At 40.3% G+C, this 27,688-nt stretch overlaps 1 protein-coding gene across 8 annotated transcripts in view; it reads right to left on the reverse strand.

The window, feature by feature from the left end:
- The window catches only part of LOC111231525 (lysine-specific demethylase 4C-like), a 33,017-nt gene that overhangs the window by 2,855 nt on the left and 2,474 nt on the right, over positions 1-27,688 (reverse strand). For 2 of the 8 annotated variants that reach the window (XM_022758648.1, XM_022758644.1), the window contains exons 3-20: positions 27,297-27,472; positions 26,737-26,851; positions 24,345-24,538; positions 21,784-21,833; positions 20,994-21,097; positions 20,571-20,708; positions 20,147-20,340; positions 19,548-19,777; positions 17,196-19,279; positions 16,958-17,069; positions 15,580-15,761; positions 11,140-11,383; positions 9,138-9,214; positions 8,490-8,545; positions 8,252-8,360; positions 2,972-3,166; positions 1,402-1,572; positions 113-232 (exon numbers count right to left, since the gene is read on the reverse strand). In XM_022758648.1, coding sequence (XP_022614369.1) covers positions 113-232; positions 1,402-1,572; positions 2,972-3,166; positions 8,252-8,360; positions 8,490-8,545; positions 9,138-9,214; positions 11,140-11,383; positions 15,580-15,761; positions 16,958-17,069; positions 17,196-19,279; positions 19,548-19,777; positions 20,147-20,340; positions 20,571-20,708; positions 20,994-21,097; positions 21,784-21,833; positions 24,345-24,538; positions 26,737-26,851; positions 27,297-27,472 — 4,551 coding nt within the window. Of the gene's footprint in view, positions 1-112; positions 233-1,401; positions 1,573-2,971; positions 3,167-8,251; positions 8,361-8,489; positions 8,546-9,137; positions 9,215-11,139; positions 11,384-15,579; positions 15,762-16,957; positions 17,116-17,195; positions 19,280-19,547; positions 19,778-20,146; positions 20,341-20,570; positions 20,709-20,993; positions 21,098-21,783; positions 21,834-24,344; positions 24,539-26,736; positions 26,852-27,296; positions 27,473-27,688 lie in introns of those variants that run through there. The other 6 variants (XM_022758645.1, XM_022758646.1, XM_022758649.1 and 3 more) reach the window with 6 other exon arrangements.

The raw sequence follows: 27,688 nt of genomic DNA on the forward strand, positions 1-27,688 counted from the left end.
TCAGCACTATCAAGAAAAGGATTAAATCTGTACAATTACATCATGGCCATCCCTCCCTTACACACTGCTGTCTTGATTGTGTACTGCATGTCTACAGTTCATGTATGTGTACCTGGTACATGTAGGAGATGTTGGATCCCAGGTATTTGGCACCATAGAAAAGCCCATCAGGCCATTTCACTTGAACAGCTTCACCCACTTCAGGAGGACCCAAGTTCACACAATCTCTGCTCTAAAAATACAAGAGAATAATGATTGGTTGTGTAAGTGCCTGAGTGTTTGTCAAAGTGTCCCCAAAAAGACGTATGAGAAGTGTCATTCACAGTGGGTGGTTTGATGTTGAAAAAAGCTCTTTTTAGTTTTAAGGATTACTGTTAGAATTAGGTTAATGTCATGGGTAGACTTGACTCAAACAGCCTCTCTATCCTGCTGTTTGACAAGTCTGCTGTGAAAGTTTCAAATGCACCATGATCTCAACACCTTATTTCTTTCTGCATGTGTACATTTGTAATGTGTATGGAGACCTTAAAACAAGCACATTCCTCACTTTAAGACTAATGTCCAACCTCTCATACAGACTCAGTCTTTGTAAAATACACATAACAGTATGTATTTTTAAATTTATCCTACATCCTGATGATTAAAAAGTTAGGACAAATTACAATTTGAATGATAATGATGTTCAAAACATCTAAACACAACATGAATTAGGATATGAAAAGATCACATCAAGCCCTGATGAATCGAATGGTGTAGTCAGATTTTGTAATTGGGATTGTATCAGATAAAAACAATTTGTTTTATTTAAGGCTTTTAAAGTAAGAATTAAAGAGATGCACAATGTGCTGCACAGCTAAAGAAGACTAGGTCAACTAAGGATGTGGTTCAGGATTGAATGTCCTCACTAATACAGTAACACACAAGTGTGTGGATGTGTTTGTCACAGCTACTTCTCTGAAACAGTGTTAAGCTCACCAAGTGAGACTCAGTCATTACCATAATCACTTGAACAAATCCATGAATTTCAACTCATCAAGAACGGTCATGTTAGTGATTATTTGCTGCTACCATGACAACTCAGCATTCCTCTGATACTGTGTTTCAGTTTGAATGGCCTTTTAGAAATCCACGTTGCTTCATGGCACTTGCAGAAAGGTTTAGAGAAATTATATATAATCACTCTTAATCACAGTGGCTTTGCAGATGCACAACTTTAAGATGTTAAAGCAAGCTTATTGGTAATCCCTCATGCAATGACCATTTGAGTACCAGAATGTTTTTCTAAAAAAAAAAAAAAAAAAAAAAGGCTCCTTTCAAATGAGGGGGTTTTAATATCTGATGTGACCTCACACAACTGGGAGGTGACCTCTTGAACCTGTATCTAATTAAACATATTCTCACCACTATATCCTCGGGGTAGGTATCGTTGGAGAAGGAGCCGTCATCAAACATGACCTCATAGAACATCTGGGAGGTGATCTGTGTGACCTTGGAGCTGTAGTAGCGCAGGTTCTTGTGTTTGGAGATCACCGTCTGCCCCAGTGAGATGGATGCTTGGCATGCTCGCTGCTTCTATTATAGACAGAGCAGGGAGCTGCAATTAGACTAATGTATGACAATTAATACAGTATGATGTCAAACCAAATCCTCTATGTTACCCTATGATCATTTTAAAAGGTCTGATACCCAAATTACTAAAATAAATATTTTCTTATCCACATCTAATGGAATCATTTGGTTTCATTTGTCCAGGGTTTTAGCTCTTGCAACCCCAATAACACAGAGGTGAATGTAATTTAGTTTGTGATGTTCTCAGCATTGAAATTTGCACGTCTTTCCAAAAACACTGTCCTCATGAATCTGGATAATCCACAGACCTTGCTACGGACACTTTTCATTGAAGCTACTTTGTACAAACCAAATTAAAACCAAAACTATCTGGAGGTTAAGTGAGTGAAAAGGTTTTTGTGATTTCAGTGAACTGAACCTTTAAAAGGAAAATAATGCATTTTAAAGGATATATTTTTTTTTTTTTATTACAGTTAAAGCAAAAAAAAAAAAAAATTTTTTTTTTTTTTTGTTTTAACTGAAATAAAAAAAAAAATTTTTTTTTTTTTTTGTTTTAACTGAAATAAAAAAAAAAATTTTTTTTTTTTTTTGTTTTAACTGAAATAAAAAAAAAAATTTTTTTTTTTTTTTACGTTAAAGCAAAAAAAAAAAAAGAATCAATGGTATAATAGAAAATCTACTCTCAGCAAATTCCATCAATATGGGTATTTTTTATTAATTCACTAAATCACCACTACGACGTGTAAAGCCACCTATTACACCAGCTATGTGTAAGTTAAACACAGTGTACGCAGTGTGGGAGTTCTGCTATAACATGTTGCACCATACAAATCAATTACAATGTAGAGTTAAGATGTGACTTCATATTTACACCTCCCTGAGCAGGCTTAAGTCATTTATCATTCACTGTTAACATGGTGGCAGCAAAGTAAGAAGAAGCAGAGGAATATTTTATTCAATATTTACACCAGGAACTCATTTCCTGTGACAGACAAAGGAAAAGTGTTATTTTATGCAGGTGGGAATTTTCTACACGAACATGTACTATAAGTCTTTCACAGACTTTTGTTGATGATGGTGTATGCCTGTTAAAACAGAAACAATCACCATATTTTAATTATTATTAATGCGGTAATGTTAGACAAATTTGTTGTATCATGTTCAGCGAATTCACACCTGATACTATACATACTTTCTCTTTTGTAGTAAAACAGCCTATTGTAGGTCTATTCTTTGCCATCAGTACGTTCTCACTCATATTAGCCGCATGTTGCCAATGAAGTCAGTTATCTCTATCGATCTTGTACAAGACTGAAAACAGGCCAACACAATGCCTTGTCCGCTCTTACTGAGCTCAACTTGGTTCATAACAGCTGTAGGAAGCACCAGTCCTATAACTTACAGCTGACGAACTCCGTGATTGGTGTCTATGGCAGGTGATTGACACAACATACGGCCAATCATCAGGCTCCATGATTACACCAGCAGCATGGGCACAGGTGACGTGAAAGGAGGTGGGACACCGGCCACATGAGCACTGGATGCAAGCGCCTGCCTGCCGCTTCCCTGCGCAGCGTTTACGACAATAGATGCACTTCTGTAAACACAGACAGACCAGAGCAAACCGTCAATACTAAGCACTGACCAATGAGGGACTGAATTCACTGAGGTTAGAGCTGGGTCCAAATTATTAATACTACATACAAATAATATGGAGTATACAGTAAGTGCAATGATGGTAGGTAAATTAAGTGAAAGGCAGGACAATGCATACAAAATCGATGGGCATTTTAAGTATGCTGGTAGTCCAAAAAAGATTTTAAAATTGTCCCATAATTCTTTGCAACTTGTTCCCACAACAGCAACCAGAGGTGTTTGACAAGGGAGCTCAGAAATACAGGACTTGAACATGACAACCCAAACCAGGATTAATCTGTTTCATGAAAACACATTAGAGCTAGTGCGATCAGATTACAGGCAGGTCAAGTCTGATTCAAGAACAGCTTGTTCACACACAGAGGTGAGACATCCAGCACAGATCATATCGATTGAAAATAAAGACAAATCTGTGAAATATTTGTGGCAATAGTGATAACACATACTAAACATATAACACGAAAAAAAACAAAAACAAACGAAAACTAAACAAAACCACTGCAGTTAACAAAGCAAAAGGGACTTTTTGCCAGCATGTTGTAGCTCAGCAGTGAGCTGGTTCTGCTGAAGTCGGAGAGCTCAGGTTGTTGCAGTGTTCTGCTTGTAATTCATGTAATTTTGGGTTTCAGTGTGACTTTGATGTTTACATACACAAAGGACAGAATGAGAAAGTAAAGACCTTCTCTGACATCAAACCAACTGTCACTGAGTAACTTTATTGCAGTTCAGGAAACCTGACATTGTTCAATAGTGTAGCTTTTGGAACAGGGTAAAAAAATAAGTAGTTTAAAAGCTGTATTTCCACTTGAGAGACCTTGAATATGAGCTCAAGAAAACCAGCAGCGAATTAAAGACAAGAGACCGCTAAATGAATCATTGCTCGGTTGTGGCATGAACCTCTAACATTATTTAAAACCATTATGTGCTCCAAATAATCATATCTGTGAAATCTGTTCAAGACGCTGTTATTGGATACGGTGGTGTAAACAAAAGATAGATAAGAGAGTATAAAATGAGGAGAGAGCCAGAGCCAGAGTTAGCGAGAGTTATTCCACCACTACAATATAAGGAAACCCTCAAATAAGACCAATCAGATGACATCATTTGAGGTTTCCACAACAAACCAGTGCTGCTATGTCTATGTTGTGGTATTGTTTTTTCCCCCTGCTTGAGGTCTGAGAGCAGTACACAACCGCACATTGGAGGGCATAATACACATAAAGACATCCAACGCACAAACACCGCCATGCATCCACACGCAAACACACTCATACCTAAATTTTTAAGACTATCCCTTGGTTTTCTGCACCAAACAGCCCATCAAGTCCATTTCCTCTACAGTGACATCTCCCCTCTCCTCCTCTCCCACAAATCCTTCACTCTCCCACTAAAGGGAAAAAATGACGACATCATCCCATTATAACCCTACTCGTTCCCCATTCCTCTTTCACCCCTTTTGCATGCCTCCCATCTCACTCCATTTACTTCACTCTCCTCCTAATAAAAACACACCCATCTATGCTCTCTTTTTTTCGCTCCGCTTCCCCGCCCTGTCTTCCTCTCTCTTGAGGTGCGGTTTCACATCTCTCTGAAGGTAATTTATTCATTAATCTAATTCCTGTGAATCCATACATGTTGACAGATCATATGCCTATATATAGAAAAACTCCCCAGAGGATATGCCTCAGCATTATGTGAATTCAAAGTGGGAATTAGTTGGTTTGTAAATATGAATTCTAGTGTGTGGAAGGGTCTGATGACATGTTATCTGTCATGTCGGTATTTTATCATACGCATAGAAGAATTGGATGTATCTAAACAGAATGTGTGGGACTTTAGAGATAATACAATATTAAAAATGACGTTAGGAGGATTCAATTCCTCAGTATATATATATAGAATAGGAAATGTTCATGGCCCCAGGAAGACTAGCACAGCATTCAATAGGTGGATGAGAAGGTGATGCTGTGGGAATAAAAACCTTTTTTTAAAGTCTCTGTCCTTATCAGGTGAGCCTCTGAAATAAATGCCCTTTGTTCATTTCTTTGAAAAATCAATAGCTGATCTAATTAATTAACTTAGCCAGTATTAATTAAATTTAACCTCTGCAGCAGGGCTGGCCTCACCTATACAATTATCAGCTTAACCTACTTAATTCAGACATCAGCTGAGGATCAGGAGGTATTGTGTACAGCGAGACACTAAGAGAAGTTCTCTTTCCTTCTTGTAAAGCAACACAATACTCAATTTAAAATGGGTGATGAAAACCCTTAACTTTATCCCTTTTTTTTAATTTTTTTTTTTTATTAATGAAGCTTCTATTGCTTTGCCACTCCTCTATTTCTGAACTGTGGGACTTTTACTGAGTGCTTTTCTCAGTGACTAACTTGGCCTACATTTCATAAAGCCTTTTCCCATACCTCCTCCATTATGGACAGCAGTGCACTGATGAACTGGCCTGACTGTCTCGTCCACCCTTTTGAGGCCAGCATGACAAGATTGTGACTGGCATGTAACACAATCTGTGTGTGTAGTGGGGGAGGTAAATGTGTGCATTTGTTTGTGTACATCTACATTTCTTGGTGGAAAAACAACATGTATAAGATCATAAAGTTGTGTAAATATGTCAAAGTAATTTTATGTTTTAGTGTGTGTGAGTTTATGTGCGTGTATGAGCCTAACCCACTTTCCCCCCATGCCGGTGCCTTCTCCACAGTGTATTTGGGTGCCTGTGTTGAACCATGCGTTAAGAACATTCCCACAGTAAATTATGAATGTGTATGTGCGCGCGCCTGTGTGCATGTGTGTTGTGTGATAGTGAATTATGAATGTACCGGGCTACTGCAGGGGCAATGGGTCCATTGCGAGCTTTAAAAACACATGGCTCACAAAGCAAATATACAAATGATGAAGTGGACAAAAGAGAAAGGTGTAACATCCTCAATCTCATTTCATTTAAATATTAATAAAGATAAAATCTGTTTCATCATAATGCAAAATCTTTTTTCTATTATTATTTATTTGAACATTCTGTGCTGTGTGTCATGTTTTTACCTTAAACTAGAACTCAAAAGAGGTTGTTTGAAAGAGACCCATCTGTTTTATCATCAACTGAAGCATGGTCCACCCAAAAAGCTCTTGTGTCAGCATGTTAATTAGTGAGAAATTGGCAGCCGAAAGTAAAGACTTTGCGTCATCATGTAGTGTGAACAAACAGATTGCTGCCATGGATGCATCCTCAGATCAGATACACCTTCCAAAGGGAAGAAATTTACAGTGCATGATTTTCAAAGATTCTGCTGAAAGAGTGCAATCTGTTGTGTCAAGTAAAAATTGGCACTGTGACAAATTTAACAGCATTTAACAACTAAGAGAAGGAAGTGCTGTTTTCACAAAAAGGAATTTAAATCAGTACAAGATCTGAAACATTTCGTCTATCATCAGGATCATATCAGTGACTTTTTATGAGCGTCCCACCCTTTCCAGTCTGGACTATAATTTTCATTTTGTTTAGATTTTGGCCCATGGATATGGAAACTGACTTTGTGGTTTGTGCTTTCACATCCAAATGAGCTTAATTTCAATGTGGTGTGAGGAGATATGAACCATATCCCTGTAAATACCCTGTGGGTAATGTCACTGTGTCCACAAAGTTAGTGTCCCATTCAGTGACAGTGCAGTAGTGTCCCCTCAATTATATTCGGGTAAGCATGTGGGAAGATAGATTGGCTGGTTCTCTTGTGGTGGAGTATGACATTGATGTTAAAACTACAGATGCAATGATTCGTTGATTAATTGTTCAACTGTAAAATAAAGAGAAACTATTTTGATAATCGAATAATAGCTTTGATCATTTTTAGCAAAAATGCAAAACATTTGCTTTTTGAAGCTTTTTCTGTGTAATACACAACATAAAAATGAATATCTTTGGAATTTGGACTATTAGTCGCACAAAACAGGACATGAAGATGTTACCTTGGACTCTAAAAAATAATATCACTTTTCACAATTTTCTTACAGTTTATAAGCAGTTGTAGTTGTAGCCCTGCTTACAAAGTTGAAGCCACTATACACTCAGTTGCAAGTTTATTAGGTACAATTTGACTATTAGGTTTATAATATTGATTGGTTAGAATTACTGTCCAGGGTTTGCGTTTCTTTATGCTCCGATTCAATAGCTGATAGTTGAGAGATGACTGAATTTTTGGAGTGGGGGGTGGGGGCTGTCACTGGTGTGGAGGGATAACAAAAACTGAACATTACAACCTTTATGAAGGTATGATTATTTCAGACCTAATCACATAGCACCTGAGTTTATATCTACACCAACCTCACAATCAAATGCAGCATTTCATTTCATATATGTAAATTGTCTTCATGTCACTGTCACTCATTAATCTTATTTGTCGCTTTAGAATACTAAATTTATAGCACATTAAATTGTGTTTAGGGGTCTTTTACAGAGTCGCACCTCATGTCATAATCAATCAAATATCCTTCTGTGATACTCACTGCTGAAACAATAATGTAAGCTGGAAATGGAAGGCAGTAGTTATCTGTTATCTATCTTGTGTTAGGATGTACCTCTCCAACACTTTGGTTTCTGCTGAGCTATCAGGTTGCCTGCAGCACAGAGCTAACTATAGTGGCAACATGTCAGGTCTGCTGAGACACACTCCAGCTCTCTCATTAAGCAAACACACACACACACACACACACAATAAATGAAAATGAATACACATCCACATACAGACAGATACACACCCAGACGTAGACAAACACTCGCACATGGACAGCCCTCCACACACAAACCCCCTCTCCCACCCACCAGTGGTTAATTATCTAGCTTTGATTGCGGGCATGTTCGTCTCACATTGTTAATTAGAACTGTGAACACTTCATTAATTAGACCGAGCCAGTCCTCAAGGACCCGGGGAATTCCAGTACTGCATCTGTGTGTGTATATGTATGTATGTGTGTGTGTGTGTGTGTGTGTGTGTGTGTCTCTGTATGTGTTTCTCCTCACCAGTTTATATCGCTGCATGGGGATCCTACTGGTGTCAATGGGACCTCTCTTGGCTTCATCGCTGAACCTCGCCTCTGGCAGTGCTACTGCACACATCACATGGGCCCATCTATACATACAAACATATTAATACATTATACATTATAACGATTAAGACGCACAGACAGTTCATTCATCTGAGCTCTGGAGATCAGAGATGAGTATGCCGAGCTAATCACAGAACAAAAGCTTGTCTCACTTGTCGTTTTGGGTTTTCTTCAGAGCTCCACCTCTGAGGTTGCAGAGACAGCATTCCTGAGAAAACAGAAGGGGAGACAAGTCAGTAAGAGACATGTCATGTAAATACCTACATATAATAACTGCATTGCGTGTGGCACAAGGTCCGATTCAGAGAAAATCAGATAATGACACAAAGTAGCGTGAGGGACAAATAGCAACATCTTTTTTGTAGGAGGAACAGTGAGGACTATGGAAATCCATGATTTTGTTTTATATTAAAAGGGGAGTTTAATTTTAATCACGAAACAGTTGTGGGGTCACTTGTTTTTTAACTTAAATCTATTCCAGTCTGTTCTCCTCCTCACTAAGACAAGATAATGCACACGAAGTTATGATATCACAAAGTAACAGCAAATAGTAACATCTTCTTTGAGAGCGAAACTGTGAGGCTTTTGGAAAATGTGGTCTTTAGCTAAAGAAATATTTGCACTAGCAACAACCTCAGCATGAGATAAAGGCTGGTTCGGAGTCAATGAGCAGGAATGACTGTTTTCATCATTGATGTCTTTCAACAGCTTTGCACCTACATGTAATGTGTTACAATTACACTGCTAAGAAATCATAGAAAGGAAAAGTGGCATCATATAGAGGAAAAAAAATGTCTTACTGCTGTAAAGCTTCCTTCTGTACAGCGATCACATGACCACTGCTCGCTGACGTCATCTGCGGCAACACCATAGCAACCTAAAAGTGGTGGGGTAGATAAAAATGAATGTGCGTAAAAGTGAAAATGTTAATTTTCTCTAACTTGGTCTCGTGGTATCGATGAACCATTCACAGAAAACAGCTTTACTGACAGCAAATGGTTAAGTCCATCATTAGGAATAAAAGAATAAAATAACACAGTCACATTGTTTCCAGAGATTCTTGACAGAAAGATGCTACTGTCTCATGCAGACATGCACATCATTGCAAACTAAGTGGAAATGGAGATCTTTATGGTATGAAGGGTCTGTGTCTACATGTGGATGTGAATGTTGGTGTGGTTAAGCAAGAAATGGAGACAACACAGGAGGAACAGTTGCTGTACATCTATATGCATCATGTTTGTTTACAAATGTATCTGTTTGTGTGTGGTTATCCACATGTCAGAGCGCTTTGAGTGATAGCAGCCATGCAAGACTTGCACTGGCGTGACAGTATGCTTTAGTTCCACACACTTGTGCAGCTAGCCCTTTGTAACCCATACAACATGTTTGACAGACACTGCAAAGCATAAAGTAGCATGAAAAGCACCAGCCACTTTGTGTAAATATTGTTGTTGTTTAGTTTTGGTCTGTGTCCTTGGTGTGGCAGGGGAGCACTAATGTTTTAGAAAGAAATAAAATAAATTGTGGTAGCTTCTAACAGAAAAACATTTTAAATATTTCAAACTAAGACAAACATGATTCTTTTCAAAGCTGGCAGCTGGTTAAAATCCATGGGTTGGAGGCTTTACAAACATAAGCTCAAGGGAATTTTTATTTGTAAGAAACACTTAAACTCTGTATATGAGTATATGTCTCTGTTCTTTTCCCCCACAATCCATCACAAAACCAAAACATAAAAATCTAAGCTCACCCCCTTTTTCCTCTCCCGAGTTCAGATAACAGTATGTAGGGAAAGCAATATCAAATTGTAGTTATTATTGGGTCTCAAAACCAAACTTGTGGCTTTTTCATCAGTGTCAAATGACATGCACTTCATCTCCTACACCCAACCCACTATACCTCCACACACTCAGACAAAGCAAGTGAGTACATGTGTAGTACCTACAGTGTACAACAGTTAAGCCCGAAGTCCATAAACAACACCTTCAATAGACCCCATCCTTCGAGGTAAAAAATGAGGTGGGATCAAAACTACTGTCACGAAAGTATGAGGGATTGAAAGTGACTTAGGGAGAACCAATGCCATTACAAAGCTGTGGATTCAGGACAGTGCACATGACTTTCAAAAGTAAGTGTGTGTGTGTGTGTGTGTGTGTGTGTGTGGGTGTGTGTGTGTGTGTGGGTGTGTGTGTGTGTGTGGGTGTGTGTGTGTGTGTGGGTGTGTGTGTGTGTGTGCGCACAAGCGCATGACTGTAGAAGGCTGGCTGAAGGCTTAAGATACTGCCAAAATGTGTTTGGATTGGGCGAAAGATCTAGGCCTGTTAAAGCGTGTGAATGAGGGATTGCGATAATGTACAATGTACTGCGTCTGTGTGTCCCATGGAACAGAAAGGCTCCAGGGGTTTTTAAGCGTGTGTGTGAGGGCTTGTTGCACTGGCTTGGCGCTTTTGGACAGGAAGCGTGTGTGGTGAAGACAGAAGATTCACCCTAATTCGGCTGACGAGGGAAATAAAATACCTCAAACCGCAGAGAGAGGGGGGAAAGGGGAAACAGAGAGGGAGGTGGAACATTGAGATGGAGTGAGTCAGGACTTAAACTCACTGACCCTCTTACAATGACATCAGAGAGAAATACACAACATGTAAAAACAAACAACATGGATTTGTGTGGTAGGTGGTAAATAGACAATATGAAGTTTAGAAACTATAAACTATACCAGCGTGATCCTTAGGACACACCGACCTATCTCTAACCCATTCACATGTACATACAAACTACTCTTCCCTTGTGCATACTTACTTGCATGAACTTGCAGGCAACAGCCCTGGCAGTAGAGAAGAGGGGAGGTGCCATCTTCCTGCAGCAGAGGGTTGGTGGGAGTTGGCGGGCAATTCTGCTCCCGGAAAGAAAAGCAGATCTCCGGGACAAGGGGCTTGGTCTTCCTGAGACCTCTACAGGGACGTGTGGGGCCCTCCATGGGAGAGGAAGATTTGGAGGTGTCCTTTGCTGTGGCAGGTCTATTATCCTCTGCTTTGTCTTCAGGCTATGGAAGAAAAAGAATGGGTGACTTTCATGCTCATCTGAAGCACTTCTTAGTATTACACAGGGAGGTGGGTGATAAAACTTGCTCATCTGGACAGCAATTAGCCTGTGGCAAATTAGCTGTGGAGAAACCCTGTGACCTTCATCATTAACGGGCCTAGTATTATTGTTAATAAATAAAAGTGTTCAGAGAAAACTTGTGATTTGGCACTATACAAATAAACATTGACTTGATTTGAATATTAGCATTATTTACAGGTAATTATTTAGAAGTAATTTAATTACCAATACAGACAGTTGTGAACTACTTAAATGTCTCTTTCTACATGTCAATGAGTCTATTCTTTCATAATAAAAAAAAAAGGGACAGGTACCTGCAATCATACTAAATATAGATAGCTCACTACACATAAAATTGGTTCAGTAACCAGTAACATGATGACTTGACATGACATTACAAGCTCTTTACTTTTTCTTTCATTGTCTGAGTTGACTGGTGTTACTGGTGTCCATCAGGTTAGCAAAATATTTTTTTTGAGAATATAGCCGCTAGCAGAAATTATCAGGGTCCAAGCAGCTCGCAAGTATTTAAATACCATATTTATGAATTGCTATTGAAATTTGGCTGAAGCAGGACTGAAGCCTCCAAAGGAAGTGGCCCCTTGATTGGGACACACGTCTTACATCTGATAAAATATACAGTGAGGCCACTTTGTCAGTTAAGGTTCTCCTGAGGAACTAAAAAAGAAAACAGGGTGCCAGTCGTGTTAAAGTGTTTCAGCACTGAGGACAGCATGTGGCACCCCTGCGCATCGATTGGTGATCGTTTCAGTATCACCACTGATAAACATCAACAGGCAGGTGCACTGTCTCAGTACCATCCCTTTTTGCACACGAATAACATCAACAAAATAGACAATAATTAATCAATTAATATTATTTTTTAATTTAACATTATATATGAATATAGGATATGTTTACATAAAATTTAGTGTCATTAAATTATATATTAATATAATTCAATATCATTTATTCGTTCACTCATTTAAAACTCTGTTTTTGAATTTTTGACTTTTTTGACTTTAATACTGGAAGTTTATGACACCATCGACATCACAGATCATACATATATAGAACCTGTATCTTGGTGAGTTCTTATTCTCGTTGCCTTCACAGAAAGACAAGTGAACTATATTCCTTTTGAAAAGTATTTGGAAACATTTTTCTGAAAAAAATGCTTTCCACGACATCACATGCACCATTTCCAGTAAAGAAATGGGATATAATCCACAGTGATAACACCCACTACCTGATAATGGATTTTAATGGAGAGGGATGTTTTGGCAAAGTCGCCCAGTGTTTCGACTTAATCACGTTCGAAATGGTGGCAATCAAAATCCACAAAGACAGTGATGATCCCACCATTCAAAGGGAAGTGGCGATGCTAGAGGCAGTCAGGGCTCTAGACCCACACAAAAAGAACATTTTAAGATTCATGGAGAATATCATGTTCAACAACCTCTCTTGTCTGGCTTTGGAAATGCTAGACAGGAGCCTTTGGGACCTGATAGAGGAGAGGAATTGGGAGCCATTGAGTACCAGTGAAATAGGGCCTGTGACCCACCAGCTACTGTTTGCTTTTGAAGCCCTGAAGAATATTGGAATCATGCACACAGACTTGAAACCTGTCAATATTATGGTTGTTAACCACAAGGATCAGCCATTCAGGATCAAGCTGATCGACTTCGGTCTGGGCCTTCCAGTAAGCAAGGCGAAGGTTGGAATGATCATGCATTGCTCCGGAAGTGACTTTGGGCCTCCCCTTGTCTGAATCTGTTGATATGTGGGGAGTGGGCTGCGACATGGCATTTATGTACTTTGGTCAACACCTCTTCACTGACAACTGTCCATATCACTGGATGAAAGCTATGTTGCAACTGCTGGCTCAATCAGTTGATCACCAGCTGATTGCGGAGACGTTTTTTTGACTGGGCCTGAAATTTAGAGGATGCAGTAAAGAGATGTCCAGCAAAATGGGATGATCTGGAGTATTAAGACTGGATGGCATTTTTAGATCTCCGAAACTGGTGCCTACATCCAGATACTAAATGCAGAATTATTCCCAGGAGAGCCCTTAGACACCCTTTTGTAACAATGGTTCACTTGGTAGATAAAGTGGAGAGCAGCACCTATGCAGAATCTGCCATTCAGTTCTTGACTGTTTCCCACCAGCAACATTTTGATGGATCAGATCATGACTGGGTTTATGAAGAGTCAGCCTTTGTGAAATTTTATTGTCATGATTCAAACACTGCTCTCATGACTGACTTACAGAAGGAGCCATCTACTGGAGAAGATTCATCAGCTGACAGTTTTTCTGCTTACGACGCAGACCATAAGGATTACAGCGCTGAAGATTCAGACAGCATTCATTCTCACCACTGTAACTCTCACTCTAAGAGTAACAGTGACTCTCACAGTGAGAGTTACAGTGACACACACTCAAACACTGCGAGCTCTAGTAGAAATGAGGCTGTTATTGAGTTTTCCAATGATGAAGACAGTAAAGAACCAGCCACTAGTGACTCAGACAACAGAGAATAATTCTAGCCACACCTCAGTCACAATGAGGATATTTAGTCAGCCACCAGTGAAAAAGATGACCTTAGGTATGATCCAGTGAAATGTTGTTGCAGTCATTCAAACACTGGCCATGATGCTTTTACTAAGCCAGCCAGCCACCAGTGACCCCCATGATAAAGAACCATCTCCCTTAAGCCCCACCGCCAAAGATGATACAGAGCCAAGCAAGCCACCTGGACCCTCAGCAGCAACTGCCCATTATGATGGGGTCAAAGACACAGCCACTCCCAGTAAAGAAGAGCGAGGCACCACTGCTCCCCTCAATGACAATACAAACATCGATTGTTTGCCAGTTGCCAGTAACGCATCTGATGACAGACCATCATCTAATGTCCCAAATGATGGAGCTGCAGCGTTCGTCCCTTTAAACGACGCAGCTGCAGCTGCCATCAGACCTGCTGATGCTGATGACACCAAGACTGGCCCTGATGGAGCCGGAAGACTGTTTCCCAAAGAATCGGCAAATTCTTTCATGAAGTGAAGAAACGAGTTACTTCCATCTTTAAACGCCGAAAGAAATAATCTGCAACTTAATAATAATAATAATAATAATAGTTAAAGGGCCGGTTTGAAGCTGCTGCCTAATCTCTGACCAGTTCTTTGTGTTTCGACCGCCAAAGAACCGGTTCTCCTTGCTGTCTTTGCAGGTTTAGAACCTAGTCTCTCCCATTCTCTCTTTCAGTTTAAAACACTTAAAGCCGATAAAATGTTGGTGTGAAAGTCCTGAAAAAAATCATCCATCATTCTACTGGTTTCAGGAGAATCATCAAATAATTTGGTGAGTTTGAATCCAACACAGAGCTAAAAAGAAAATGTGCATAGAGTAAAAATTATAGCAAGATAATTCACTGAGGCACGCCCTACAGTCAGAATATCCCAAAACTGTATTACAATGCTAGGTGCTAAGGTCCGCAGATGTACACCGAGTTTGGTTACAGTAGCAGAAGGCCATTTTCAATAAAAATTGCACAAATGTATAGATCATTATTATAGCACCACCTTTCAGACAATTAGTTTTATTTTTTGTCCCTGAGTAGTGGGTGGAATTTATTTTCATGAGTTTTTCTCCAGTAGTTTTTGCTATTCAGCAGCATTCACTGCTTGGACCCCTAATAAACCTTTTCAAAAGGAAAAGGAATTCTATGAACAGGGAATTAAATTATAGAAGGACCTGCAAGTTTACTGAAAACCATTAGGTAATTGGGGCCGTAATTATAACTAGGGGTGGGGAGGTCAAAAATAAGACATATGCACTTCAGACAGGATTACAATCACTGCCCAGTGCAGGTTAAAATGAAATCATCCCACCTCCCATGGAGAAAAGACACATGGTCAAAATGAAAGTGATCTGTTTTTAAGTGCTCTGCTCATATTGGTTTCTCCATCCTCCGCTGGGTGCCAAGGAGATAGAGTCATATTTTAAGGTGTGTTTATGCTCAAGTCGGTAGATAACCTCATGAGAGCCATCTTGCGCGAATGGAACTGTAATGCATTTTAGATACAAGCATCCACCAAATGATACTTATCATATATTTGTGTAGAACTCCCCTTTACCTGATAATAGGGCATGAAGAGTGTGCACACAGCACAGCATGGCTGCATGGTGGCTGCATTAGCATTGTACTCCCTCTCTGCTGTGAAGCAGCTCTTCCTGTTCTGCCACAGGTAGATGAGGGGCTTCGCCCACACTTCCATTTCTTGCTCCTCCTCCTCTGCCAGGCTTGCTTCAGGGGGCTCTAAGTAGAGACAAAATAAAGCCTTACAACCTTGCAATCACTTATCTGTTCAACTAGTGCCACTTTTACTGTAGCCCAGATGGTAATTCATGCAATACCAAGTGCAAATCTCTGGTCTGGTAGTTTGTTAATTAAGCCAATTATGAATCTGAAACAACTGTGTGACCTGAATATAAAAAACCACAGCATGCATCCCTCAGAATTGACTTCTTCAGTATTAATAGGCTTGCTGCTAAGTCAGATCTAATCTATCCACAGTGGTGACAATTTCCTCCAGTGACTTATTTAGTAAATTTTCAAATGAATAGGTGTCTGTCTGTTTATAAAATTGCCCAAAAAGATTAAGAGATCTCATCATTGTAAAATTGGCTTCTCACAGCCACGGTCATTTCTTACTCTGGGATAAACAACTAAAATGGCTGCTGAATTATTCATCCTTTTTCACAACCATGGAGATGATGAATGTGACTGTGCTTATATGTACATTAGAAGTTGTTAATCGAGGGCCCTCTCTCCCACCCTGTTAAAACCATGAAAACAAATACAGTATCTATCACTAGGTCATTTTACTGTGGTGGGCCTGAGAGTTAAATCTGTTTGGTTTATGTGCACACTGACGTCAGAGAAACCATTTTGGGGGGGACATAAAATGTGAAAAATTCGGAAGGGAAGTGGGGACCGCAGAGTGAAATGGTTCAATGGTTATAAAAAGCTGCACTATGGGAGAACACAAATGATACCTGGCATTACTTAATATTTAAAAGTTTTTTTAAACTTCATTACAACTATAATTCTATTCCTTAGAATATTTTTTGCGAGCTACGCTACCCTTTTAACAAAGAAAATATCATTGTATTTGAGTATGTTCAGAACAGGGTTTTAGTTTACAAAGTCAACTAATCAAAAAAAAAAAAAAAAAAAGTTATGGCAACTGTATTCTGTTTCACTGCAGTGCAACCAAGAGAAGTCAAAGGATCATGGTTTCTGGCATGGTGCCACCCGCTATGCAGCACCAACCACACTGGTAATTTTGCTGGATTTTTTTTTTTTTTTTTTTTTTAAATAAGCCTGACACTTGATTTACAGTAGCTGCGTTTGTCACGCTCCGAAAAGTCTTTTCAAGGCCCGACCTTAGTGACACCTTTCAATGAACTATGTGTATGTGTTTGTGTGTGTGTGTGTTTAAATGTGCCCACCATCATCACTGGTGGCCTGTTGTTTGACAGCAGTGGGAACAGCCCTTGCAGTAGGTTTCCTGAGTGGGTGACGCCAGCTCTTTGTGGTCCTCTTCACTGACAGGGCAGGGTACTGGCATGAACAGGCATCATTGGAAGGCGTTAAGAGTGCAAATAACCTGTATTTGTATTAAACGTGAGCAAAAGACTGAATTTGTATGACTGCATGTAAAAAAAAAAAAAAAAAACAAACACTCACAGCACAAACCTCCCCAGGTTCAAGGCCTGATTCATCACACTCATAGTTACTTGTATCATTTTCCTCCTCTTCTTCTTCCTCCTCATCAGATGACTCACTACTGCTCTCTCCCTTGGCACTACTTTGCTGCTCCGCCTCTTCGCCATCAGATCCCCCTATTTCCATATCAGACACACCATCCTGTTCTCTCTCTCCCGTCCCGAGAGGTGAAACAGCTGCATCTGAATGTAGACTCTCCTCTGCCTCCCTTTGTCTCCCTAGCTCCCTGCACAGAGAGAGAGCTTCAGCCCCATCCTCTTCCCCTCTGTGGAGCCCATAATCTCCACAAAGCCCCAGTGGCTCAACAGCACCAACAGAAACTAGAGAGGTGGGCTCGAGCTGCGCCCAGGTGAGGGGCCCACCTTCTTCTTCCTGGTTCTCTGACTCGCGCAGGTCTTGATCTGGGTCCTCCAGGTCTGTGACCTCTTTGCACTGAGGTTCAGTCCACATGGTGTAAGGTAGGGGGTCATGGGTGAAGTCGGAAGGGAGCTCAGGGTGCAAACTCTGAATGAGGACTGCAGGACTCTGGGAACTGAAGTTTTTCCAGATGCTGGTGGAGAATGATTTGGGCTCCATGTATGGGTTCTGGGAAGTACAATGGGAAGGTGAGAATGTAGTGTGGTGATTTAGTTGTAATGCTGAGTGGCTGTCACTTTGAGTGCATAATGGAGGGAAAGGGGCTGGGGGATTATTGTTTGAGGCACCAGTTAAAAGAGATCCAGCACTGCTCAGACTGAATGTACTGTCTCTTTCTGTTGACTCTTTGGAGTCATCTGTACTTGCTAACTCTGCTAAGTTGGAATGCTGCTCTGTTTGAGGTGCACCACTCTGAACTAGCTGGCCAGGGGTAGCATCACTCTGTCCAGGAGTAAGATTTTCCAGCTTTGTATGATCCTTTTCTACAGCAATGTCTGGCATTATTAGCATTTTGTGGGCACTACCAGATGTTATTTTGTGCATCGCATTGGCAGTTAAATGAGCCGTGTTTCCTTCTAAACCAGACACTGCTGCCCCTTCGCAATTATACGGAGAATCTAAATGCCAGTTGTTGGCGTGTTCTACAGTAAGAGACTCTTTTGATGTCATTAATTCAGTTTCTCTCTCTTCCCGTTTGGCTCCATGTGAGGACAGAGAGCCAGTTGGCGTCTCCCGCTGTAGCACAGGTGCAACCTGGTGACTGCACATACTAGACTTTGGTTCATCAGTTAGCCCATCATCTGCCGGGGTGAGGGAGGGCATCTCTTGGGTTAGTACAGGTGGCAAAGGGCAGATTCCAACCTTATCTGCTGGCTCAGGAGTGAGTTGTGGCATATCCACTGCATTCCTCTGTAGCAGAGGAGGGAAAAGATTTTCCTCAGTGCTGCTTTTTTCTAAACTGCAATTGTGTCCTGAAGGGGAGAAGGAGCCACATGATGTGTAACTATCCCCCTCTACTGGCTCAGCTTTGAGATCATAAAGTGCTTCTGTAGTGGAGTGTGGAGTGATATGTTTTGTGTCAACTAGTGTGTCCATTTTCTCTGCTTTAGCAGTGTTGTTAGTGTAATTCTCAGTACCTGTGTCCATGTTGCTGTCAGTGTTTGGTGTTAGGCTTAAAGTGTCTTCTCTACATGAGGAACTAGATGTCTGAGGTTCACAGTCTGGGGGACACAAGCTCATCTCAGTCTCAGCACAAGTGCTTGTTGTGTTGGAAGATGAGCTGGGTTTGTTGGCCTCCAGGTGAGTAACTCTGATAGAGCAGTCCTGAGAAGTTGAGAGGTCTTGTGGTTCAGGAGAGCAACACCTTGACTCATTAATTGCAGGATGCATCTGGGTAGCCTCAGGCTGTTGTCTGAGTCCTTCAGGAGTCCTGCTTGTGGCCCCTGACCCTGAGAGGTGTTGAGGGTCAATATGAGTGACTGTTTCTGCCTTTAGGTCATTCTTTATTGGTGAGGCAGGGGAGGGAAACAGGCTGCAGTGAGAGTTATAGGATGGCCTCTTGCTGGAAAATCCCAAACTATTGCTCTCGACACGATTTACCTTGACCACACACATCTGTCTGCAAGGATCTGTTGAGGATAAAAAGGGTGGATAAACTGTGTCAAGTAAACAAGGTCTGCAAAAACATTTTCATAGATCTCAGTTGAGAGGAATTTCCAGAATATAAGAAAATAGGCACACGGACTCAATCACACACACACACACGCGTGCGCACACGCACACGCACACACACGCACACGCACACGCACACACTAACAGGCCAGCTTGTGCACTCTTCAGATCAAAGTGATATCCAAAGTCTCAAATACCTTCCAGTGCCATCCGTTTGTCTCTTACCATGAAGCTGAATAGAGTTCTGATTCAGGTTGTGCTTTGACTCAGCTTCTTTTTTCTTCTCTTTCTCTTCTTCCCTGCAGGTTGTTCCTGCCACAGCCCTTCGCACCTTGGGCCCAGGCGGACCACCCAGGCCTTTCCTCTTGCTGTTGCTCAGAGCTGAGCTGCCATCCAAGCCAACAGGCTCCTCTGTGGTTCTGAGGCGCTTGGAGCGCATACGAGAGTGGCTACTGCTGTAAGAAGGGAGAGAGATCAAAGAAGATTGAGACTAAAAACCCTGATTAACACTGAAATGTTGTGAAAACAAGAGTGGAATTTTGTGACTTAGGAGACAAGGGCATTTGGCTTTTGAAGCTGCCATTTTTTTCTGTTCATAAACATAAAGTCAATACAACAAGGACATCAGTCACCTAGTCTTTAGTTCATCATCACAAGCCGGTGCTTCTCCAAATGTTGCATTGAAAATTTCCTTTTCGTATCTTTATTGACATCAATGAGGACTGTGTTGTCATTAAATGTATCACATCAAAATATTCAATCGGCACCACTCCTACACTTGATTAAAATCCCACTAGCACATTTAGCAAGTATGATTCCAGTACCCTTTATTAGTAGGTTTGGTCTTGCGGCGCCTCTGCAACCAGCTCTGCAGCTCCGGTGTTGTACTGGGAGTGGCATGTGTGTGGTCGATAGGTGTCGAGTCTTTGCCCACCATCCAGTTAGGATACCGGTCAGGCTGAAAACGCTTCACAAAGGGTTCCATGGATATCTTCACCATATCCTTGCTACATGTGCACTAGAGGAAGGAAAGAGGAGGACAAATACCATATTTGCTTTAGAAAAACATAGAGAAGCTTTGCTTTGTGTGACTGCACATATCGGTGCCTACTACTGAGCCTTAACTACAATCTGTTCTGCGGGATACTATAAGTCGAAAACTGAACTGAAACTGAAATTAATCGTATTTAAATCTGGGACACCTCAAAGACATGAAGGACACATTTTTAAGAATAGGTTGGATGCTACCTGTGTGGCCACCTTGCCATAGTCTATCCAGCGGACAGTGGCAAAGTTGGTGGACTCTGCACAGTTGAAGCCATGATTGAAGCCAGCATGGTAGCCGTAAGGGAAGGTGATCATGAACTCTCCAGCTTCCTGAGTAATCTGACAGTTCATGTTAGGAAGGGAGAAAGACAAAGGGAGAGAGACTTTTTCATCAGACAAGATGGGTGACAAAACACTGAACTGTCTTTTTGTTTTTTTAAATGAGCAAAGAATAGAAAATAAATAAAACAATCTAAGAAAGTCACTGCAGATTTCTGCTATCAACAAGTACTGCTAATTTTAGTGGCAGAAAAAGCTGGTTTCATAAAGTTGGTAAATAAAGGGAGTACAAATGGCAAGAAGAGGAGGACTGAGGGTAATTTTTCAAAGAGGCTGAGAGCCTACCTTATCAAAGGGAATTCCATACTTCTTCAGTATGGAAGGGGAGATTAAAGTCATCTTGTGACGAAGAAAAGCCTCACACCCCTTGAAGCTATTGGGAAAGAAACCTGACAAATATCACGCGCGCGCACACACACACACACACACACACACACACACACACACACACACACAATTAAATACTATGATAAGACAAAAACAACCAAAAATATTTAACCTGGGAATATATAACCAGTAGAATTTTGGTATTTTACCCGATAAATACATTAGAATAGGATTGTTACAGATTACTGCCCCATCTTTTTACCTTTGTTGACTGCATGGCTGTCTATAACAACTAGGCACATATTATTCGACTATAAAAATTATTCATGGAAGTAACCAGCATTGCAAACTTGGACCTAATAACTACATAAGCATGAATTTAGCTTACTTGAAACTATTTTTTAAACAGTTTAGTTGTAAATGTAACTGTATTCATTACATTTTTTACACCAATGCTATACAGGATGGATTTTCCTTTTGTCAATACCTTAAGTGCTTGTACAGTTAACACCTCTACTAGTGGCAGCTTTTGCACGTTTGCAGTCAGAGCTCATTAGCATGCTGCATCTTTAGCTTTGCCATTACCTCCAGTGCCCTCTCATTGCTGAGTTTAATTTATGCGCTGTACCTTGTTGCTTTATGCAGGCTTGATTCTGAATGCGGCAATCGTTATTTAATAATTATTTAATTGGCTCATCCACCTCCATTTATATGGAGAATACAAAGAGAATATAAATTATTCTTTTACCTGTAGCCAGACGCTCCAGTCTCTTCCCATGCTCAGGGGGAATGGCATACCTGTTAGAGACAACAGAGAGATATGAGTGAAATTCTGAACATGTATTGTTCATTAAGCCTACAGTGTAGCATATACTGACAGTTGCAGACAAGTTCTCAGGAGGAGACTTTACAATTTCAAGACTGCCATCAAGTGGAGGATACATGAATAACTGTAAAAAGGCTCATGAACCTTTTCCAGCACTGCACTGTTAATGAACACACATTACAATATACAGGAAGATGTTATCTTGATCACATATGAAATTTCAAATTTCCTGTTTCTCCTAATCTGCTTGATATTAGCTTTTCAAGTCAAATTCTGACCATTTACAATTTAGACGTCCTAATGTATTAAATCTTGGTTTCAAAATACGAGACTCATTCCATCTCTGATACAGATGAAATAACCATGACTGACAGCACCTGAGTTAAGAGTTTAGGGAACCTTATTTTGACCTTATTCCACAATTTCTTGTGCTACACTGCTGACGCAATGTGAATTTAAACTATTTCCAAAGTTCCCTATGAGAAACCCAGAGAGCGTGACAGAATTCCCTCAAGGTTTGACTAGGCATTCCATTTGACTAGCACCACCCGCCCTCAGGTCTGTGGCATTTCTATCATCATATCACCTGTCAGCTTAACAGAGCAGTGAGAGACAGGGTGAGAGGGGGAGGCAACCTCAGGTAGAGGTGACATGGGGAGTTGGAGGGGGTACTGGATTGAGAGGAGGTGAGAGAGGTGCATCTTTAAGCCGCTCTCCTCCAGGGACAAGATGTCAAAATAGCAGCAAGATGAAAGAGTGTACGTCAGCATGCGCTAGATGATAAAGGTATGCATGTGTGTGGGTACTTGGCACACTCGGCAGCTCTTTGTGAGTGTGAGTGTGCGTGCGTGCGTTTCTATGAATGTGTGTGTCACTGTCTGGCTGTGACACTGATCCCTGTGGGGTTGCAGGGCTCACTGCTCTAATGAGCAGAACTCCCTCCAGGGCATGAGGGAGAGAAAAATGGAGCGAGCCAAGCTGACAAAGAAATAGAAAGCAAACTCCATTTTGATCTATCTGCATTCTTCACCTTTTTTTCACACTATCATTTTAACGTGAACCTCCTAATTAACCAGCTCCTCTTCTATTGAATAATGTAAACGCTTTAACAAATACCAACTAAACCAATGCAATACATAGTCTGTGACGACCTCGATCATGTTACACTCGTTACAGTATTTTATTATGAAATTCAAACAAGATAGTTTGACAATTTGAAAGTAGGTCAATGTTGTACCTACACCTAAAAATCTACCATCTGGGAAATCAATTTCAACCTCATCTTCGCTTCTCTTATCATGTTTCACTTAAAGAGTTCAGTCACTTTATGACACTGTTAACTGATCCAGGTCCAAGTCTGAAGTGTTAATTACAAAAAAAAGTTATATTTCTCCAGAGAAAGTACAGTAATTCTGTCCTCTGGATCCCCCCCAAAAAATCTGTCAAAAATATGTGACCCACACTACGAGGCAACTTATCCACACTCTTCCACTCCTGACATATAAATAGAGAAATCAACTGTCAGTAGTAAGCAGTACGAAGATGAGATCTGCAAAGATATAGAGTTTAAGTGGGAGTAGTAGTAGTAGTAGTAGAATTAGCTGCAGAAATACTACGACTAACACACTTGTATTGATCAGTATAGTGGTGTTTAAGGTAAATTTATACAGTGCTACAATTTATAGTATATGGTTGACTGGTTAAAACATTAACTGCAACAATTTTGCCTTGTTCCACCCTAAGGACAAGACTGACAGCTCCCAAGAAATCAAAACATATGCTTTCACCATTGGAGAATAACACAGCTCCCTCCCTAGACACCAATCAAGCCCCTTATGCTGGATATGTTGTGCATATTCTGTTCTCACTAGTAGTTAAACCCTCCAAAGCACAGTCATTGCACATGACCTCCTCAGTGTGCAAACAAGCAATAAGGCAACAAAGCCCTAGGGCCGCATGCAACAGATTTACCAGGTAAATCAATTTAAACCTATGACATTGTATTTAATTAAAATCGCCTCTAATCATGAAAAACTTCTGACAGGAGAGTCAGTACTAAATATGGCAGCCCTGACACAAATATGGATGTGCATTTTATAAAGGCCATGAGTGTTAAGACTCCAAATAAATCGCAGTCTTAACAAGAGCAGAGACACCATAGAAATAAAATGGACAGACCCTTAAATGGGAAAAACTTAAAAGAATTAAAAGAAAAGAAGGTAAAAGAAGGTAAATGTGAACATACAGGTGAGGCACAAGTACACTTTTTCACAAATACCTTTGTGAAAATAGCACTCTTGGATGCTGTTGTAACCTCAGTTACGGTGGTGTTGATTCAACACTATGATAAATTTGGGCTGTAGTTTGTCGTACTGCTGCACTGCAATGCACTGCATTGCACTGCATTGCATTGCACTGTGCTACACAACTGCTGAGCTGCACAACTGCTGAAGCTTGTACCAAAATCTCTGTGCCACACTAACCAGGACTTGGGCTCGCCAAAGTGGAGGTAGTTGATGCTGTACAGATCCATATCCTCAGTGTGCCAGGAGAAAGTGGTCTTCCACATGCCAAAGTATAGATATGGAGTGTTAACCCCCTGGATGGATACACCACAGTCCTCCTCGATAACATCCAAGATGGAATTCAGGTGGCCAATGTTCCACTCCTCTACATCCTGGGAGATGAGAAACAAAGGTTAGAGAGCTAGGCAACAGTGGTTTTAATCCAATCAGTATCAAATACTGTATATTCTCTCCTTTGTGAATGATCTAAATCATTTTTATGGACAATTTGACATCAAATGCTGCAAAGAGAAGAGCAACACCATCTGTACCAACATAACCAGAAACCCCACAATCCATCTGTCCGAGAAGGAGGTTGGCACTTGAGTCTCTCGGTTTAAACCCCACAAAGCACACAGACCTGATGGTCTACAAGGATGCTTTTGAAGGTGTGCTACATCCAGCAAGGGTCAGTTTTAATTTAACTAATCCAGTTTTTACTGCACACCTGTACTGTGCCTAATATGGAAGGCACCTATTATTGGTTCCCTACTAATAAGGGTCCAAAGACTTGAATAACATCTGCCCTGTAGCATTAACCTCTGTACTGAACAAGTGCATGAAGAGGATCGTCAATAAACATCTCACCTCATGCATAGCAATACAACTGCACCCATTACAGTTTGCTTATAAAACCACTATCACTATGAGCAACATGGTTGCCAGTCACCTACAAAAGATAAACATATTTTGTTGTTGATTTTAGTTCAATCTTTAACATGATGCAAAATCATGTAATCCAGTAACAGCTGTTGGACCTAAGGGTGAGCAGAGGCCTTGTGCACTGGGTCAAGGATTTTTTTAACTTGCCACCCACAAAGAGCCTGTGTTAAGGATGTACTATCTGATGTTTTTTTTTTGTTTTTTTTTGTTTTGGTTTTTTTTAAACACAGGGGCCCCGCAGGGCTGTGTTTTATCTCCAGTATTATTCTCTGTGTGCACTAATGAAGTGACACTGCACAACAGCAATTTTAAGCTTTTTAAATATGCTGATGGCATGGCTTTAATGGGCTTTTTTTATAAAAATGATTGAACAGAACAGTGGTGTAGGTCCAGCTCATTGTTGATTAATGTTGGAAAAACAAAGGAACTTATTTTAAACCAAGCAGACCAGTGTCATCATTGATATTGTGTGACCAAACCATGGAAACTGTTAACCGTTTTAAGTATCTGGGAACACACATAGATGACAAACTGAGTTTCACAGACAATGTTGATTTTATGTGTAAGAAAGTCCGTCAGACTTTTTTAACTAGGAAAATGACGGGGTTTGGGGTCATTCTTTATGTTTTGGAAAAAAAGTATGTCAGCCTAATAGAGAGAGCACCCTTGTTTTAATATCTCTGTCTGGTATGGGCACTTGACTGTTGTAAATAAAAACTTGTGAGATAACAGATGGTTTTGGATGTGTGACATATCAGTTGTTAATGAGATGTTATGTAACTCGTGGACATGTTTATATTTTTATTTTTCTGAGTGAGACCAAAGATGCCTCAGTTGGACAATAGAGTTTATTCTATTCTATGCTATTCTAAAATGTAACTTTATGTACAGGAGATGATACTGTATATATGGTGGTGGGGGAGCAGCCAACCAGCTTCTCCGGGGTGGCCAGCTGTCACATCACCCCTATTGCTCTCCATCAAAATGCTAGAACCATTATCCTACAAGCAGCATTGTAAGCAGTGAAATGTGAAGCAGAAGAAAATCTGTAGTTTCAACTAATAGAAACCACACAGTGATGAATTTAAGCAGTTCCATCAAAATACCAAAATATGGTCACTTTCTATTTAAGTGACAAATGCCAAGTATACAATGCCTCTAAAGTCCTGCTGTTGAAACTTGTTGCTTTAGGTTTAAAACTGGATTTTCCAACTATGACACAGGCACTTCATTACTTCATTACAGCAACTATACAACAAACTAAACAACACTTAATACCCAAAGAAAAGCTGCAGCGCAGCCTACATTTTCTTAGGACAGAACATTTTTATACAGAAATATCTAATTGCTTTACTTATTGTAATGTACCCCTACACTGGCTAAAGTGTGCTCTCTGAACCTGCATTATGAAGGGGAAAAAAAACTCAGATTAGACTTGATACTGAACTCCCTGTGTAAAATCTTTATGATTTTTTCATTTATTCTCATGCGTTGTTTTTAGATATACTGTAGGAAACAGTTTCAGTGTTTAGTAGTAGTAGTCTATGTTTTGCTTTGAATAACCAGTGACAGAGACAAACCAATATGCATGTAAATGGGGGAGTACCAACAGAGCGAAAGCAACAAGAGAGAAAGAAAAGCCATCTACCTCATCATAGAGACTGCCACTGACATCAGCACCATATATGGGTGAGACAAAAGTGAGGTTCTTCCAATATTTCCTCTCGAGATCTTCATAATTCAGGTAGCGTGGCGTGCAGTACCTGTGGAGGACAAAGAAATTAAATTTGGTACTGTGGATGTACAGCATGTGTAGTCTTGTACAGTGAAAACCTTCATCGGGAATAATACATCATCAGCTACATTTCATACCCTTACTAAATATCACTCTTGCACTTTTAAACCACTCATCCAATTTGAGGTTGAAGGTCTGGAAATGAACATGTAAACCAGGGACTTTACTGCTGTTCTCACTTTTTTATGTTTATGTAAGATTAGCAGATTCTCCTTTATTCTAGATATTAACTGTGTGGCATGTATTGGAATATACAATTTGTCATGTAGCCTTTGGACAAAAAGTTAGATTCTTATTTTGGCAGCACAACATTAGCCACTGAATGTGCTTGAACGCAATGTAAGTGTTTGTCCTCCCTCTAAAATAATCAATCAGACAGTAAATACAGTTTAAAAGTCTTCTATATTACTCACATGTCACTGTTAGCTAGTCGCCTGAACTCCTGCACACTAAGAGGCTTTTTCTGGATGTTGTACTGAGTGAAGAGCCCTGACTGGCCTGCCACCATCTGCTGAATGGGAGCATCGATCATCAGATCATCTATGTCGTCATAGGTACGACGGGGCTTCCAGCCTTTCGGAGGAATCACCTGGGGAACAAACAGAGGAGCAAAGGCTTGTTGTTGGAAATATGCCAGGGACATAGTTATCTAGCATGAATACATCACCCTAATCAGCATTTCATCATTATGAATCCACAGTGGTTAACCCACTACTTGTAATAGGGCAGCTAGTTTATTATTCATGTATATATCAATCACACTATGTGTCTCAATGTCTTTCTCTGCTTCTCTTTATTTCTGTCT

This window comes from Seriola dumerili, unplaced genomic scaffold, assembly GCF_002260705.1.
Source record: "Seriola dumerili isolate Sdu_G_001 unplaced genomic scaffold, Sdu_1.0 BDQW01000302.1, whole genome shotgun sequence".
Classification (NCBI taxonomy): domain Eukaryota; kingdom Metazoa; phylum Chordata; class Actinopteri; order Carangiformes; family Carangidae; genus Seriola; species Seriola dumerili.